Source organism: Syzygium oleosum, unplaced genomic scaffold (genome assembly GCF_021117445.2).
Source record: "Syzygium oleosum isolate NSW1041296 unplaced genomic scaffold, Sole_v2.1 Sole_v2.28, whole genome shotgun sequence".
Lineage (NCBI taxonomy): Eukaryota > Viridiplantae > Streptophyta > Magnoliopsida > Myrtales > Myrtaceae > Syzygium > Syzygium oleosum.
Window position 1 is genome coordinate 3,548,961 of NW_026607512.1, and position 15,197 is coordinate 3,564,157.

The 15,197-nt window shown below is 39.2% G+C and overlaps 1 protein-coding gene across 4 annotated transcripts; it reads left to right on the forward strand.

The window, feature by feature from the left end:
* The first annotated feature begins 6,597 nt into the window (after nucleotides 1-6,597).
* LOC115675332 (carotene epsilon-monooxygenase, chloroplastic) lies at nucleotides 6,598-14,415 on the forward strand. Of its 4 annotated transcripts, none has more exons than XM_056303691.1 (10): nucleotides 6,599-7,203; nucleotides 8,141-8,437; nucleotides 8,533-8,730; nucleotides 10,342-10,443; nucleotides 10,780-10,920; nucleotides 11,005-11,112; nucleotides 11,620-11,702; nucleotides 11,869-12,031; nucleotides 12,387-12,448; nucleotides 14,143-14,415. In XM_056303691.1, the coding sequence occupies exons 1-10, from the start codon at nucleotides 6,709-6,711 to the stop codon at nucleotides 14,186-14,188; spliced, it is 1,695 nt and encodes a 564-aa protein (XP_056159666.1). In that variant the 5' UTR covers nucleotides 6,599-6,708; the 3' UTR covers nucleotides 14,189-14,415. The 4 variants fall into 4 exon arrangements, with proteins under 4 accessions (XP_056159669.1, XP_056159666.1, XP_056159667.1 ...); XM_056303692.1 differs by lacking the exon at nucleotides 14,143-14,415 and adding an exon at nucleotides 12,841-12,886; XM_030597938.2 differs by lacking the exon at nucleotides 14,143-14,415 and adding an exon at nucleotides 12,719-12,858.
* Nucleotides 14,416-15,197: the final 782 nt, after the last annotated feature.

The following is a 15,197-nucleotide window of genomic DNA, read 5'->3' on the forward strand; positions in this document are numbered from 1 at the left end:
AGTGAAATTAAGCTAAAAATGAGATGATTTAGGTATTTTTATTTTTTAAATTTTTTTGGACAAAGTATTGACGAAAAATCAACATTTCAGTATTTATATACTAAAATGCCAATTAATGGGTCAAACTTTGAATTTTTTTGAAAATTGATTGTGCAAAAGTGAAATTGACACTATTTTTGGGTTTTTTTATGCAAAAACCCAAATTTTGACTTTGGATTGACTTTTGATCAAAGTTTGACAAAAAAGTCAACTCAAAAGTCAACTATTTGACTTTTTGAAACTGAAATGCAAAAAGCTAAAAAATGGATGACTAATGCTAATACAACTGCTAAATGACTCTTTTTGGTTGAGGATTTGGGTTCCGTCACAATCGAAAACCCTAATCTCAAAATTTTTACCTTTACGACGCGTCGGCTAAAAATCAGGTGTCAACAATTACTGCCACAACAAAATATCTTTCACCGAAAGTCGTTCTTCGACTTTCAATGAGGGCAAACGAGTTCTGAGGCTACCCCAGACAAGAAATATCTACAAACTTTTTCTTCGAACCGAACTGTACATACAAACATTGCCGAAATTTAATCGGCAATAAAACTTGAGAATATAACCACTTTCACAACAATACACGTACACAAACTGTGCTAGAATTTAATCGACGATAAAGCTTGAGAATGTGCAAAATGTAACGTCGGAATTTAATTGACGATGCAACACCCAAAATAGAGATACACGCCAAAATTTAATCGACAACACAGATTAGAAAGTTACAGCTAAGAAAAAATAAAGTGTAGTACATAAAAGTAAAGATAATTGAAAGATAACATTTTGATTGATTATCATAGGGCCTCTTTGAAAAGTAGGATGTGTCTATTAAAATCCTACAATCAACAGTTATCAACGGATGTTACAAATGAGGTTACAAACATTTACTAAAATAGAAATACTTCCAAGCGGTTATGAGAAGTTACATAGAGAGGTTACATATAAAAGTTACAAAAGGATATTTCAAACGGTTACTACAATGCAATAACTTTCTAGTGGTTATGAGAAATTTCAAAGAGATGTTACAAAAGGCAGTTACAAACAGAGGTTATGAGCGGTTACCAAACGGTTATCGACGGTTAGACTCCACTACGTCGACGGTTTCTTCGATTCCACTATGTTGACGGTTGCATCCGAGATTGTTAACTCTTCAAGTTATCACATGTCGATAATAACTAAAAATTGGACTTTTTTTGTGCAAACATAGGCCTCCTTTAAAAGAATGGAATGATTCATCAATCATTCGATTCTTTTAAATTAGGAAACCAAGAGTCCTATTCATCAATCATGTGCCTCCTTGTCATTGCCAAATTTGATTTTTTTTTTTGCCGATTTAATCCTATTTAGATTCATCATATGGCTTATACTTGTCCAGGAAAGGCACATAATCTGTAGAGTCTTCACTCGGTCCTCTATCTCTATCTTTAAGTAATTGCTCATACTTAGACACTCTCGTTGCCAATTGAAATAAATCAGTAAACTTTTGGCCTTCGAATTTTTCTCTAAGAATGAATTTCAATCCACCGAAAGCCAAATTTGCAAGTAAGACATCTATTTCTAGCCCTCTTGAATCTGGAGATGAACTGGTCCACCAATTCATAATTATGTTGCTTAATAGCAGCCAAATCAGCAATTGACACATCGGGAATTAACCTATAAAATTGGCTATGGAATTTTGTCTCTATTTGCTCCTAGGGATGTATAGAATTGGCCGGTAAAAATGTATACCACATGAAGACTATCTTAGATAATGACAATGGAAACAGCCTTACCTTCCAACAATCAGCATGAGATGCATCACCATATTGTGCACAGAATCGACTAACATGCTCCACTGTTGATTGATCATTTTCGCCAAAGAAAAAGGTTAAAATGAGGCATTTCAAAACCTCTTGGATATGTTACTGTATCCATCCACTCCGGATAAAGATTTTTGTTCACGGGTCAAGTATTCACCGGATCATATTCCATGCGTTGCATCGCTTGGTCTAGTATTACTTGGACTTGTTGGGCATCCTGACTAGGGATCACTTGAACAGGTTGTCTTCTAGGCAAATGTGGTAGTCTAACTTGGTTGTCGACCACAATATTTGGTCCTCAAGGAGCTTACACTAGATTGGGCATCTCCATTGCTTCCATCACAGGCCTCTGGTAGTCCTGCCCCCTAGACAGTGGTCTTCCTTGGTTGTCAATTACAATGTTAAGCCCAGAAAATGCAAGAATATTAAGACTCGCCTACACTTAAATTGATCGACTTGATGTTTGAGGCCCATGCATGACCTCATGGAAGATGTTGACAATTATGGGCTTGATCATGTCGATGATGTCTTTCATCATGCGGTTAGTTGTTTCCTTTTGGTGTTCATTGAGAATCCTTTTCATAGTAGCCAACATCACATGACTTGGCTCTAACTACATTCTCTGCTCATCGATGAGTTGTCTCAGGATGTCGACATCTCCACCTTGCTCTTGTTCTACCACCGGCTATCCAATTGATGACTCGCAACATCCCACTCTATTTTCCAGGTTGTGGTGCCGAGTTAGTACCACCAGCATTATCATGATCAAGTTGTTTACTTGCTCTCACCATCGTATCTCCTTAAATCAACCACAATGGTCCCAATAGGCGTACCAAAAAGATGTTTTGCTGGAATTACTCCCACGACGAAATATCTGTCACTGAAAGTCGTTCTTCAGCTTTTAACGAGAGGAATGGGTTCTGAGGTAACTCTGGACAGGAAATATCTAGGCAGACAAGAAATAATGCAAACTTTTACTTTGAACCGAATTGTAAGTACAAATTGTGCCCGAATTTACTCTACAACAATGCTTGAAAATACAACCACTTTCACAGCAATACACATACGCAAATTGTGCCTAAAGTTAATCAAAGACAGAGCTTGAGAACGTAGAAAGATGTAGCGCCGAAATTTAATCAACCATGCGGATCGGAAAGCTGCAGCTAAGGAAAAATAAAGTGCAGTATAGGAAAGTAAAAATAATTGAAAGATAATAGTTTGATTGATTTGTTGAGGCCTCTTCTAAAAGTATGATGTGGTTATTTAAAGCCTACAATCAACAGTTATCAACGGAGGTTACAAAGGAGGTCACAAACGATTACTAAAAGAGAATAACTTTCTAGTAGTTACGAGAAGTTACAGAGAGAGGTTATACATAGAAGTTACAAAAGGAGATTACAAATGGTTTCTACAAAAAAATAACTTCTTAGTGGTTACGAGAAGTTACAAAGAGAGGTTATAAAAGGAAGTTACAAAAAGAGATTACGAATGGTTACCAAACGGTTATGGACGGTTACGTAGACTCCACTACGTCGATGGTTTCTTCTATTACACTACGTTGATGGTTGCATCCGAGATTATCGACTCCACTATTCCTCTAGTTGTTGATTCTTCAAGTTATCACATGTCGATAATAACTAAAAATTGGACATTTTTTGGTGCAAATAGAGGATATAAAGAGCATGTTCCGTTAAGCCTTTTACCCCTTAAGATGAATCTTATTCAGAAAATTTTGACTATGTGCCTTTGCTCTAAGACTTGCTCCACTAATGATGTCTTTTGTTACAAGGTGAGACTTCTCTAGGCATCAACAAGTCACCATTCTCACTCTCTCGGCTCATTATTCTTCACATGTATTAAGTGGTAAAGAAGAAAGTTGGCAAACTGCCTTATGGAGCTCTTATCACTCTAATCATGCACTCGAAGGCCATCAACCTCGACGACTTCAAGGAAGAAAAGTTAGTGCATGTTGAAATTGGGAAAAAAAATACTGAAGAAGATGATGTTGAAAATGACTCCCGATTGTTAGGTTAATCCAAGGAATGAGATAGTGAACATTGGCCATGGTGATGATCAAAGGATCAAACAAGTTTTAAGGGATCGACTTAAGGAAGAATCCGAAATTGAGAAGTAGAAGAAAAGGAGGGCCAGAACTCATGTGCCTATCCAAAGGCAGTCAACTACTCGACCACCTAGATCTGAAAGCTCAAGATCTCAGGGGTAGTTGCCACTTTTCAAGGATATTGCTGATATTGGCGCAGCCTTCACAAAGCTTCAAGAGCATGTTAAGGAACTGCAAACATCCATCAATGCCATTGGACGATATTTAGTGAGGCTTGAACAGGCCATTCGTTTAGAGTCTGACCTGTTTATATCTAGTCTAGAAAACAGAGAACATCTATTCTTCCAGTGCACCTGGACTGGAAGCATTTGGCGCACTATCCTTGCACAATACAGAATCCGGCGTTCTTTAGGAGGATGGAACGATAAACTCCAATGGATAATCAAGGCTACTAAAGACAAGGACTTGGTAGCCAGGTTTCTCAAGATATCTTTCCTAGCGACCATCTATTGCATTGGATGGAGCGTAATCATAGACAATTTTCAACACAAGTCAACCGATGCCATCATCATCTTGGCTAAAATTTGTGAACTTGTCAAAGGGCGATCTTCACACTACAAAAATTTTAGATCCTCCCAGACAAATGTAATATTGGCTTCTATATGGAGACTCCCTCACTCCATTTTTTCGTGATCTTAGTCCTATTTGTAATACTGGGGAATGCCCCTAAGCTTATGTAGGCAAAAGGACACTATAAGTGCCATAAGTTGTGTACGAGGATGGATTTGGTATCATAACTTTTTTTTGGATCACTTTGATGTCAAGTCGGAGAAAAAAAGATCACTTTAGTGACTCCGGCCAAAATTCCGGCCAAAAAAAGAGTCACGTCAGATTTCCGGCAAGCCACGTCAGATTTCCGGTGAGCCATGTCAGCATCGAAAATTAATAAAAAAAGAGCCACATCAGATTTCCGGCGGCCATGTCAGCATTGGCACTAAAGTGATCGTTTTTCAAAAAAGTTGGCACCAAAGTGATCCGAAAAAAAGTTATGACACCAAAGTGATCTCCGTACACAACTTATGGCACTTCTAGTGTCCTTTTGCCGCTTATATACGTCATCTCATAAATGATATTTACATTTTTACCAAAAAAAAAGAAAAGAGTCTGACCTGTTACAATCCACTCCGCCAATTTGTTGAAACATCTGCTCCTTCATCCCCTGCACCACAGCCAAAGCGACCTTGCAATTCTTAATTGTTGTTTTTCATTCGCTTACCTAAGGCTGTTAATATTTGTTTTCTGATGATCGTTATATGCTCCTGCTTTTAATTAATGAGACTATCCTCTGCATACTAAATTTTTTTTTATCATGACAAAAAGTGGGGAGAATGGTATTATGTGTATGATGCAATGTAGTATTAGTTTTTCTAATCTGACGGGACGTACGATGTAATATTGCTTGTATGATTGGAAGAATGAGGAATATAGTAGGATATTATGGACAAATTAGTTTTTGGTATCAGACAGGGGGAGCAACACTAAACTTATTAATAGTTAATATCAATCGTTAACATGTTATCTCTTAATACTTGTCTTGAAACCGTTTCATGAGTATATGAACTTGTTGGTCAGATCTTATGGTACTCGTTGATTGGCATGTCGATGTCCTTGTCATTGGTCATCTCCTATCGGAAATATCCGATTACAAACTTGGAGTCCATTAGATAATGTACTAAGGATCAAGTGTTTGCATAGTCAAAATTTCGATATTTGATAATGATATTCGAAATATGGCTTTTCTAGATTGTGCTTTGGAATTCCAACTTTACACTTATTCCAACCCAACTCATGCACAAAGCCCACAGCCTAAATATTTCTTGTTACCATTGTTGTAAAAACGAGCCCGTCAATACAGAGAACTTTCGAAGTAACGCTGGATAAGGTTTCCACTTTCCAGAATTACTTTCTTATACAACAAGGACGAGCTAGCGAAGACGGATCTTGTCGAATACACCCACCCACCAGGGCCGGCTAGCTTCTCCTGTCGAAGCACAAGCAATAACGTTCGGGTCCACGTCTTCAGTGACCCTTCTAACCGGATTTACGAGTGAATTTGCATTATGAAAGATCATCCGTGATCATTGTAGATTACTTTAATTAGTGGGCTATTAACACTATCATTAATCTGTTTAGCAAAGGCAACAACTGCATGTCTCTAAAACAGTTTGCTCCCGCCATCGGTTCAACTGTCGTTCCCGCCATGACGAGTGAAACAGTAAAACGGTGCGAATCACCACACCCCAGACATTAAAAGAGGAGAAAATGATACAAACAGTCTCTGAACTTTGATCAAATATATAATATGATCCATGAACTTTTAATTTATTTAATGTGATTTCTGAACTTTAGCCTAATATATAATCTGATCCACGTAATCCCTGAACTATATGAAAATGATACGTTAAACAGGTACCAAAAGTTCAGGAATGATATTGAACAAATTAAAAATTCGAAAACCACATTGAATATTAGGCTAAAGTTTAAAAATCATATTAAACAAATTAAAAATTCATGAATCACATTATACATCGGATCAAAGTTCATAAACTGCTTGTGTCGTGTCTCCCTAGACAAAAAGATAAGATTTTTTTAAAAACAACAAGAAGAAAAATAAATCCTGTCTGAACCTCGGAGCTGTTCCGACGTTTCATTGCGTTCGTCATCTTCAACCTCTCGTCGGAGCACCACACCGCCGAACAGCCGCCGTACAGCCGCCGTTAAACGCCGCCGGACGGCCTCGGCACAATGCTCGCCTCGCTCCCCCTCCGCCCCTCTCCGTCTCCTCTCCCTCCCCTCGTCCCCGCGCCCCGCAATCTCTCTCCCCTTCGCCCGCGCTCAATCAGATGCTCCGCCGAGAAGGACTCCTCCGCCGAGGGCCCGAAGCCCGGCGACCCCAAGCCCAGCTCGTGGGTCAGCCCCGACTGGCTCACCTCCCTGGCCCGGTCGCTGACCATCGGCGCCGGCGACGGCTCCGGGATCCCCGTCGCCAGCGCCAAGCTCGACGACGTGTCCGACCTCCTCGGCGGCGCTCTGTTCTTGCCGCTCTTCAAGTGGATGAACGAGTGCGGCCCCATCTACCGCCTCGCGGCGGGCCCGAGGAACTTCGTGGTGGTCAGCGACCCTGCGATTGCGAAGCACGTGCTGAGGAATTACGGGAAGTATGCCAAGGGTTTGGTGGCGGAGGTCTCGGAGTTCCTGTTCGGGTCGGGTTTTGCCATCGCTGAAGGCCCGCTTTGGACGGTAATGTCGTTTGGGGTCCTTTGTTGCCGTTGTAGCGTGCGTGTGCTTCTCTTTTGTGTGCTGCGAAAGAATGTGCGGTCCGAATTGTTTGAGCAGTTTGGTTGTCGGAGAATGGTGTCAAGTATGTTTCATGTTTAGACATTCTGTTATCTCCCCTTTTGCAAAAACTGACGTCATAGCAGAAGCTTGGAATGTGCAAATGGTGAAGTAAGTACCAGTTGAAGTTTAGATGAAGATGAGGAATACGAATGCAAAGTTGTAGATGAAAATTAACTGTCTAAGGCTTTCGAAGTTTTCGTTTCTAAAATTAGTGGGATGTGTCTGTCCTCGAGATTCACCAGCAATTTATAGTGAGCCACACACGACGGGAACCTGACATATCACCATGTTAATTAATTTTTATAGCAGTTCTTCTAACCTTAGCATTACAAATTTTTATTTTCTATGATCTCCAAGTTAGAGTTTAGTTGAATAGTTTGTTGGTGTTATAGTCTACTATTCAATTCAGTAAAGATTCGTATTATACTTAAAATTGCTTGAACTTGTTGTAAATGTTGTGCCAACTTTTCTCACATTTCATGTTTAACATAGTCAAAGAAAATCTCCATGTGTGTCACCACATTATTGCTAAGGAAGCATGATTTTAGTAATTTTAGCTCTACTCTTGACATAAACCTAGTTCAGGTGCAAAGTTGTTCTGGTTTTTATGCAGCTTGGTCACTTAATGAATAGAAAGTTTTCTAATTTTACTCTCTTATGTTAACCAGTGGTTGTTCTGGCCATGGAAAGGTTAATCATGCATATGCTGTCATTACGGTTCTTGTGATGTTCCCTTTTTTTGTTCCTGCTTATAGAAACTTTGCACGTGGAACAGTGATCTAACCCAGATATGGTAGGTAATTTTAGTATCTCTTAGTAGACCATAATCTTTTGACAGGCAAGGCGCAGAGCTGTTGTTCCATCTCTTCACAAGAAGTACTTGTCTGTGATGGTAGATAGGGTCTTTTGCAGATGTTCGGAGAGATTGGTGGAGAAGCTCCAAGCAGCTGCGTTGGACGGCACTGCTGTAAATATGGAGGAAAAGTTTTCTCAACTGACTCTTGATGCAATTGGTCTCTCTGTGTTCAACTACAACTTTGATTCACTAACTGCTGATAGCCCAGTTATCAATGCAGTTTACACTGCTTTGCAAGAAGCAGAAGCTCGCTCAACTGATTTGTTACCTTATTGGAAGGCAAGTCTCTCTGCAAGCTTTTGTTGCTCTTTTTCATTTTTCAAGCATATTGGAATATTGCATTAATCCAGAATAATTTTTGTTCGTTAATTTAGGTAAAATTCCTCTGTAAAATAGTACCAAGACAAATAAAAGCAGAAAAAGCAGTTGCTGTAATTCGGAAGTCTGTAGAAGAGCTTATCGCAAAGTGCAAAGAGATAGTGGAGTCAGAAGGTGAAAGAATTGATCAAGAGGAATACGTGAATGACGCAGATCCAAGCATCCTTCGCTTTTTACTTGCTAGCAGAGAAGAGGTATTCCTGTTCTGCACTTAGTATAGGCTTTTGCCACTGCAATTAAACCTTTTCATTTATTTAAAATGGTCTTGATATGCTGATGTTCGCGTTTTCTTTGGTATGTAAGATGCATTATCAACATCAAATTGGGATTTCAAGCCTCTACTGTTCTAAAGCATTTGTCTTTAAATCTGATCACTGACACTATGAAATGAGTTTTCCTGCAAAACAGCATCATATTGAACTACAAGCTGCAATTGAGGACTGTTTGAAGCCATCAACTGCGAATTGAGTACTCTTGAGTTGTTTAGAATGTCTTTGCTCGGCTTTATTTAGCAATGCCTTGGCTTTTGGTCTACCAGATTGTCACTAGTCCAGATGGAGGTCAAGTGCAACCAAATTTTGAGGGTGAATTCCTCCAATATTCACTAAAGTTTTGTGCAACTTGTGTGATCAGTCACTGAACTTTGAGATAAATTAGTGAATGCACTAAACTTTGTTCTTTTTTTTTTTTTTCGCAATGGATGCACTTTGACCAGAATTTGGCCTACTTTCTGACTAAACTCTAATGCGGTGGCAACTTGACAAGGACTTGGTGTCAGAAGATTGCCATGTGTCCATCCGCATTAGCAGTTTGTCGGAATAATTGATTGGATTCCAACCAAAGTTCATCAATTGCAAAGAAATGTAATTTTAGGGCATTGAGTAATTGAAATCAAAGTTTACTGACCTAATTAGAAATTCTCAGGAACCACATGTGGAATTTACCCCAAATTTTGAAGATTCATGATTGATTTTTTTTCCCAATCTTACAAATGGTTGAGTTGTTTTTGTCATGTACCTTGTGCATTGCGCAAAATGGACTTCATTGTATTTGAATCCGTGTTTTGGTTTTGTTGAAGTTTGAATTTGCAGGCATGGTACCTTTATTTGGATAATTTACTGAAGTGAGTCCATGTCTGAAAATAACCGCCTGCCTCTTTATTTTGTTTATCCAATTTTTCCCATGTTCTTCTAGGTGGTTTGAAGATGGAAGCGAATTCTTGCATGCTAGCAAGCTTGCAATATCCATATTTATCACCTGTTGTTCTTTTTGTGCTGCTCAATTATGACATTTATGAGCAATCATTTTGTATGTACTTGTTTTGTGCAGAGATCATGCAGGTGCTCACAGGCTTAGCACGTTGTAGTTAGACAAAGCAAATAAAACTAGGACTTGTCTAATAATCCAATTAAGTGCTGAAAATTAAGAAATCCAGCACTTAAGGATATTAAACTTGTTGGACAACCAACTTGACAGATTCAATTTAGTCAAAAAAACTCTTTATGGAATACATGAGGAAGGGGTGACTTAAATTATTAATTAAAGTTAGTAATTGATGGCGATTTGAATTTTACCAATTATATTACTAAAACATGCCTATGGTGATCACAATTTTATGTATGACAGTCATTAGTTTTTAGTTATTATCAAACAACTTTTAATTTCTACTTTGAGCACATAAAATTCTCAATATATTCACAATTTTCGGCAATTATCTTTTAGTTTTATCAAAAGAGCGCTTAATGTGGTCATTGCTTACATCTTTCACTCGATGATTTGCAATGTAATTTCTCATTCCTCTACAGGTTTCGAGCCTGCAATTACGAGATGACCTTTTGTCAATGTTAGTTGCTGGCCATGAGACTACTGGTTCGGTTCTGACTTGGACGCTGTATCTTCTAAGTAAGGTAGTTATCCTGTCTGCATGTGTATCATCAGTTGGGTCATTAACTCATGTCTATGCAAATAAGTTACGCTTTACCAGATAGAAGAGGCTGTTTAGACTGTGTCGGGAGCACTTTGTTGGATTGGCATGATACATTCACAGATATTTGGTTCAACTTACGCTCAAATTATCACCATCTGGTTATTTGTGTTTTTTGAACCTCTGCTATGCATATTTGTGGGCCTATTTGTTAGTGGCCCTTCATTTTAAGTCTCTTTCTTTGCGGATGGATGGAACTTCTGAATTATAGCTAGTGTCAATTGTGAGATATTTACAATTAGATATTTATATCATTAAGGACGACTCATCGTTGAAGAAAGCCCAGGAAGAAGTGGACAGAGTCTTACAAGGAAGGCCTCCTACATATGAAGGCATAAAGAAACTAAAGTTCTTGACATGTTGCATAAACGAGTCATTGCGCTTGTATCCACATCCTCCTGTAGGTTGCACTTCTTCCTGTAGTCTTTTTCTTCCTTTCTCATCCTAATGCTAACGTGGTCTCATTTCTTTTTAATTGTTGTAGGTTTTGATAAGAAGAGCAATGGTTTCTGATGTCCTTCCAGGGAATTACAAGGTTGATCCAGGCCAAGATATAATGATATCTGTTTATAACATCCATCACTCTCCGCAGGTCAGAATATTTTGCATCCCCAATATCTTCTCTTCATCAATCATTATCCACGTTTGTCACAACCTACGATTAATTGGGCAATTAAAAATAGGTGTCAACACCGCTTCAATTTAAAGTCATGTACTTCATATTGTTATGATAAATAAGATTAGCTTCCTTTTATGAAACGAAGGGAATCACCTGTACTTTTATCTGGGCTGATTTAGTTTCGTAAACCCAGCTTCATCCTTTTCCTCTCCAGAGAGGCATCCTTAGAAATAAAGTTATATTGTCTTAATAAATGTTTTGGCTTCCCTGATGAAGTTGGGAGCAATATCTTGTGATCAATTTGTTGAAGCCGATGCCTCTTACTTGTATTGTCAGATGCAGATAGAATTCTGTTTCCATGAAGTCCTGATGCCAAACATAAGCACCCTGGCTTATGCAATTGTTTGCTCTGGGAGGCATTTCTTCAAATGTTTCTGATTTATGAAATTGTTTGTGCCCATTCCATTTCCAATTTACTAGGTCTGGGAGAGAGCAGAGGAGTTTGTGCCAGAGAGATTTTACACGGAAGGTCCACTGCCTAATGAAACTAATACTGATTTCAGGTTTCTTTTTGTCCTTGAATCTTTTGAACCGAGTGCACAGCCTTCAAAACTTGTTTCTTGCTCTTCGTTTTTATTTCTTCCCTCTTCTTTTTTGAATGATAGATCATTGTTTCTTTCCTCTTTCTTGGCATGGATGTCTACTTACAATGATAAGGGGAAATTGCAGATTCATACCATTTAGTGGAGGACCACGTAAGTGTGTTGGGGACCAATTTGCTATGCTAGAAGCTATAGTTGCTCTAGCAATCTTTTTGGAGCGCATGAACTTTGAGCTGATTCCTGATCAGAACATCAGCATGACCACTGGAGCGACAATCCATACTACAAACGTATGTAGCTTATGCTAATCAACCCCCTTTCTTGGCTAACTTATTCTGAAATAAGTTGATTCTAAAGAACTTTGGTATTTCACCTTCTCCGAAATTTAAGTGAACAAGGATCAATTCTAACTCAATAATGATATATGGGATTGGGATTAGGCCATCTTAGGTTAAGCTGGCATTGACACAAGTAGCATACCCATGAAAGTTAATGTCCTTATCCTGGCTGGGGTGAAAAATTCCCATGACTAAATCCATGGATTGTCCAATTTGATTGTCATGTGGTTCATTTCATGCATTATATAAACATTGTGTAAAGAAATATTGCGACCAAAGAATGAGCACTGACGGATTTTTCCTGCAGGGCTTGTACATGAGAGTCAGCCGACGGCAAACTGCACAAGCCTTAGTTTCATCTTCCTCCAGGTGAGCTGCATTGTATAGCATTTACACATGGCTACTCAACAATATATTCTTTCAAGCTTCTGATTCTTTTACTTCTGGAAAGAAATACCTGATTCTTTTTCGCTAGAGAAAATGAACGCAAGATCTTTGTAAAGTTAAATAGGTAAGGAGAGCTTGAGAAATGCATGAATGCTATCTCCATTATAACAAGTAGCCTCAATCATACAATTTTGAGCCGAACCTTTTGGCTTTGCTGTTGTAATTTGTTCTGTGCATCCTTAATCATGGCAGCATCTGCAACGAGCATTCTTATTGCACCAGAAAAAGAAACGCCGTTGACATGTATCATGTCCTAAATTCACTCAGAAAACAAAAGTGGCCCCTTTAAAGTTTCCCAAGGATTTCAAATGCAGGTTTGCTTTCCAAGTTCTGAGCTGTTTTTGACATGTATCGTGTCCTGTGACATGAAACTAACGGAGCCTCCTTCTGCAAATGGCCATCGTCCTTGTGAAAAGATGTTTTCCCACCGTTGTTTTTCGCCGGTTCCATGAACACCGTATTGATGACGCATTGGCACTTGCCACTTCATGCTACTTTGCCTACTGGATGTACTGTAGAGAGTATTTCCCGATCAAATATGAATCCGTCATTGCAGTTCGATCAACTAAAGAAAGAGTATTTATACGATGCAACCGACGGTCGTAGAGGAGGGAAGATCAGCACTAACGACCTCCTTTGGATGTAATAAGGATCGTAGAGGTGGGAAGACCGCTCACGACTCGAGGTTGGAGCCAAGATTGGGGCGAAAATTATGGACGAATTATTGACTCAAACTTTTTGTGCGAAAATTAAAAGTTTAAAGGGTTAATACAACGAAAAACTCTAAACTGGTGCACCTGTGATAAATTTATTCCAAACTAAAAACTTTAAATTGGTACACATGTGACAAATTTATCCCAAATTATTTTTTTGACTATAAAAAACCTTAAACTGGTACATTGTTGGTGCAATAAGAATGCTTGTTGCAGATGTTGCCGGATGCACAGAAAACAAATTTCAACAGCAAAGCCGAAAGGCTCGGCTCTAAATTGTAGGATTGAAGCTGTTTATATTGGAGATAGCATTCGTGCATTTCTCGATTTCATGTGGATCCACTCTCCGGAAACGACGAATGTGATTATGTCACGAACATCATCGATCGTGTGTGACGAAAAAAAATTGCTTGCTTGATAGAATGCACAGATCAAATTCATCCTCGCTGTTAACCGTGCGATTCCCATATTTCAGTTCACATAATTAACGATTGAGATGGTATCATCTGCTACGGACAAACCCGTCGTTTAATTCGCCAGCTATCGACTGGATTCGTGCTTGAAAAATCCCCTCTTCTCTCTCGATTTCCATCTCTCTGTTTCTTATGCTCAAGCCCACGAGGACACGGGGATGTACAAGTCCTCACTTTAATTAAATGAATTATTTCTAACTATTTGCCGAATATGAAATCAAGCGCCAACCATTCTTGATCCAAATAAATAATAGGTTGCACTTGGCCACGTGAGCCCGATTCACGTGGGCCGTTAAGGACACCAAGGTCCACTTTTTCTTTTTCTTTTTCCTCCTCTTTCCGGTGGCCGGTGAGGGTCGGCCTCCTTGTTAGATTTACACCGAAGTCGTAGGTGCTGTGGAAGGTGACCCAGCTCATGGCGTCGTTGCAGACGGGGCCGGACGACATCACCAGCTCGACGAACCGGGCCAAGTTGATCCCCTTGGCGTAGTTGCGCTTGAAGTTGACGCCCTGCCAACGGAGGAGCTCGATCGAGTTGAGGGCGTGGGGGCCCTAGGCGGCGTCAAAGTCGCAGAAGTTGAACTCCCGAATGAAGCCAAGGAGGTTACCGAGGGAGTTGGAGAGGGTGAGGCCGACCTGGATTTGGCAAGGGCGGCCTCATCGGCATTCGCTCTCACCCCGGCAAGGCCGACGCTCACTTGTGGCGGTAACGGCTACCCTTGCTTAGGCGAGGCTAGCCCTTGCCAGCCACCGAAAAGAGGAGGAAAAAAAACGAGAAAAAAAAGGAAAAAAATTTTAAAAAATAATTAAAAAATTCAGAAATTATTAAAATGTTATAAAAAAAATGTTCACGTTTGCGCCGATCATGGGATATAAGCCGGCTAGTGTCCAAGTCAACAATGTCCGGCCAAAATTAGCCAAAAGGACTTAATTGGCACTAGATCAAAAGGTTTAGAACTAAATTAACACAATTAAAAAGTTTAGAACTAAATTGACACAAATCCAATATGTTTAGGACTTTTCTGACACTTTGCCCTACAAAAAAAATTTGCCATATCAATATCAGAAAATGACTTCCACGCTATATTCAAAGTACACCCAAACATATAAAAAATAAATTCATTTTCTCTGAAAATAAGTTCCTTTCAAATATCCTCTGGCAAAGTTCACTTTCCGTGAAACAAATTAAGCTTAAATTGGTTTATTGAATCCGTATATCAGGTGATGCGACATACTTTTATTAACAGTGAATATGACCTAAAATTGACCACTTGTAGTCAGCCACATCGTTTAATATACAAATCTAGTAAGCCAATCTTAATATACTCGCGTTACTCTTTTGAGAAAACATGCGTGTGCTTTGAAAGAGAATCGTTTCGCTAATAGGTTACAAACCGCTCACACTTGAATTTTGCCTACCTAAAATCATATTGTAATTTAAACTCTCTAACAAAAGATGATGTCTAAATGACCAAAAGGAAAAGG

Coding starts and splice junctions, on each gene's coding strand:
- LOC115675332 (XM_030597938.2), top strand. CDS start 6,709: ATGCTCGCCTCGCTCCCCCTCCGCCCCTCTCCGTCTCCTCTCCCTCCC. Junction 11,703..11,868: donor GAAACTAATACTGATTTCAG/GTTTCTTTTTGT, acceptor GGGAAATTGCAG/ATTCATACCATTTAGTGGAG. Junction 12,032..12,386: donor CGACAATCCATACTACAAAC/GTATGTAGCTTA, acceptor TTTTTCCTGCAG/GGCTTGTACATGAGAGTCAG.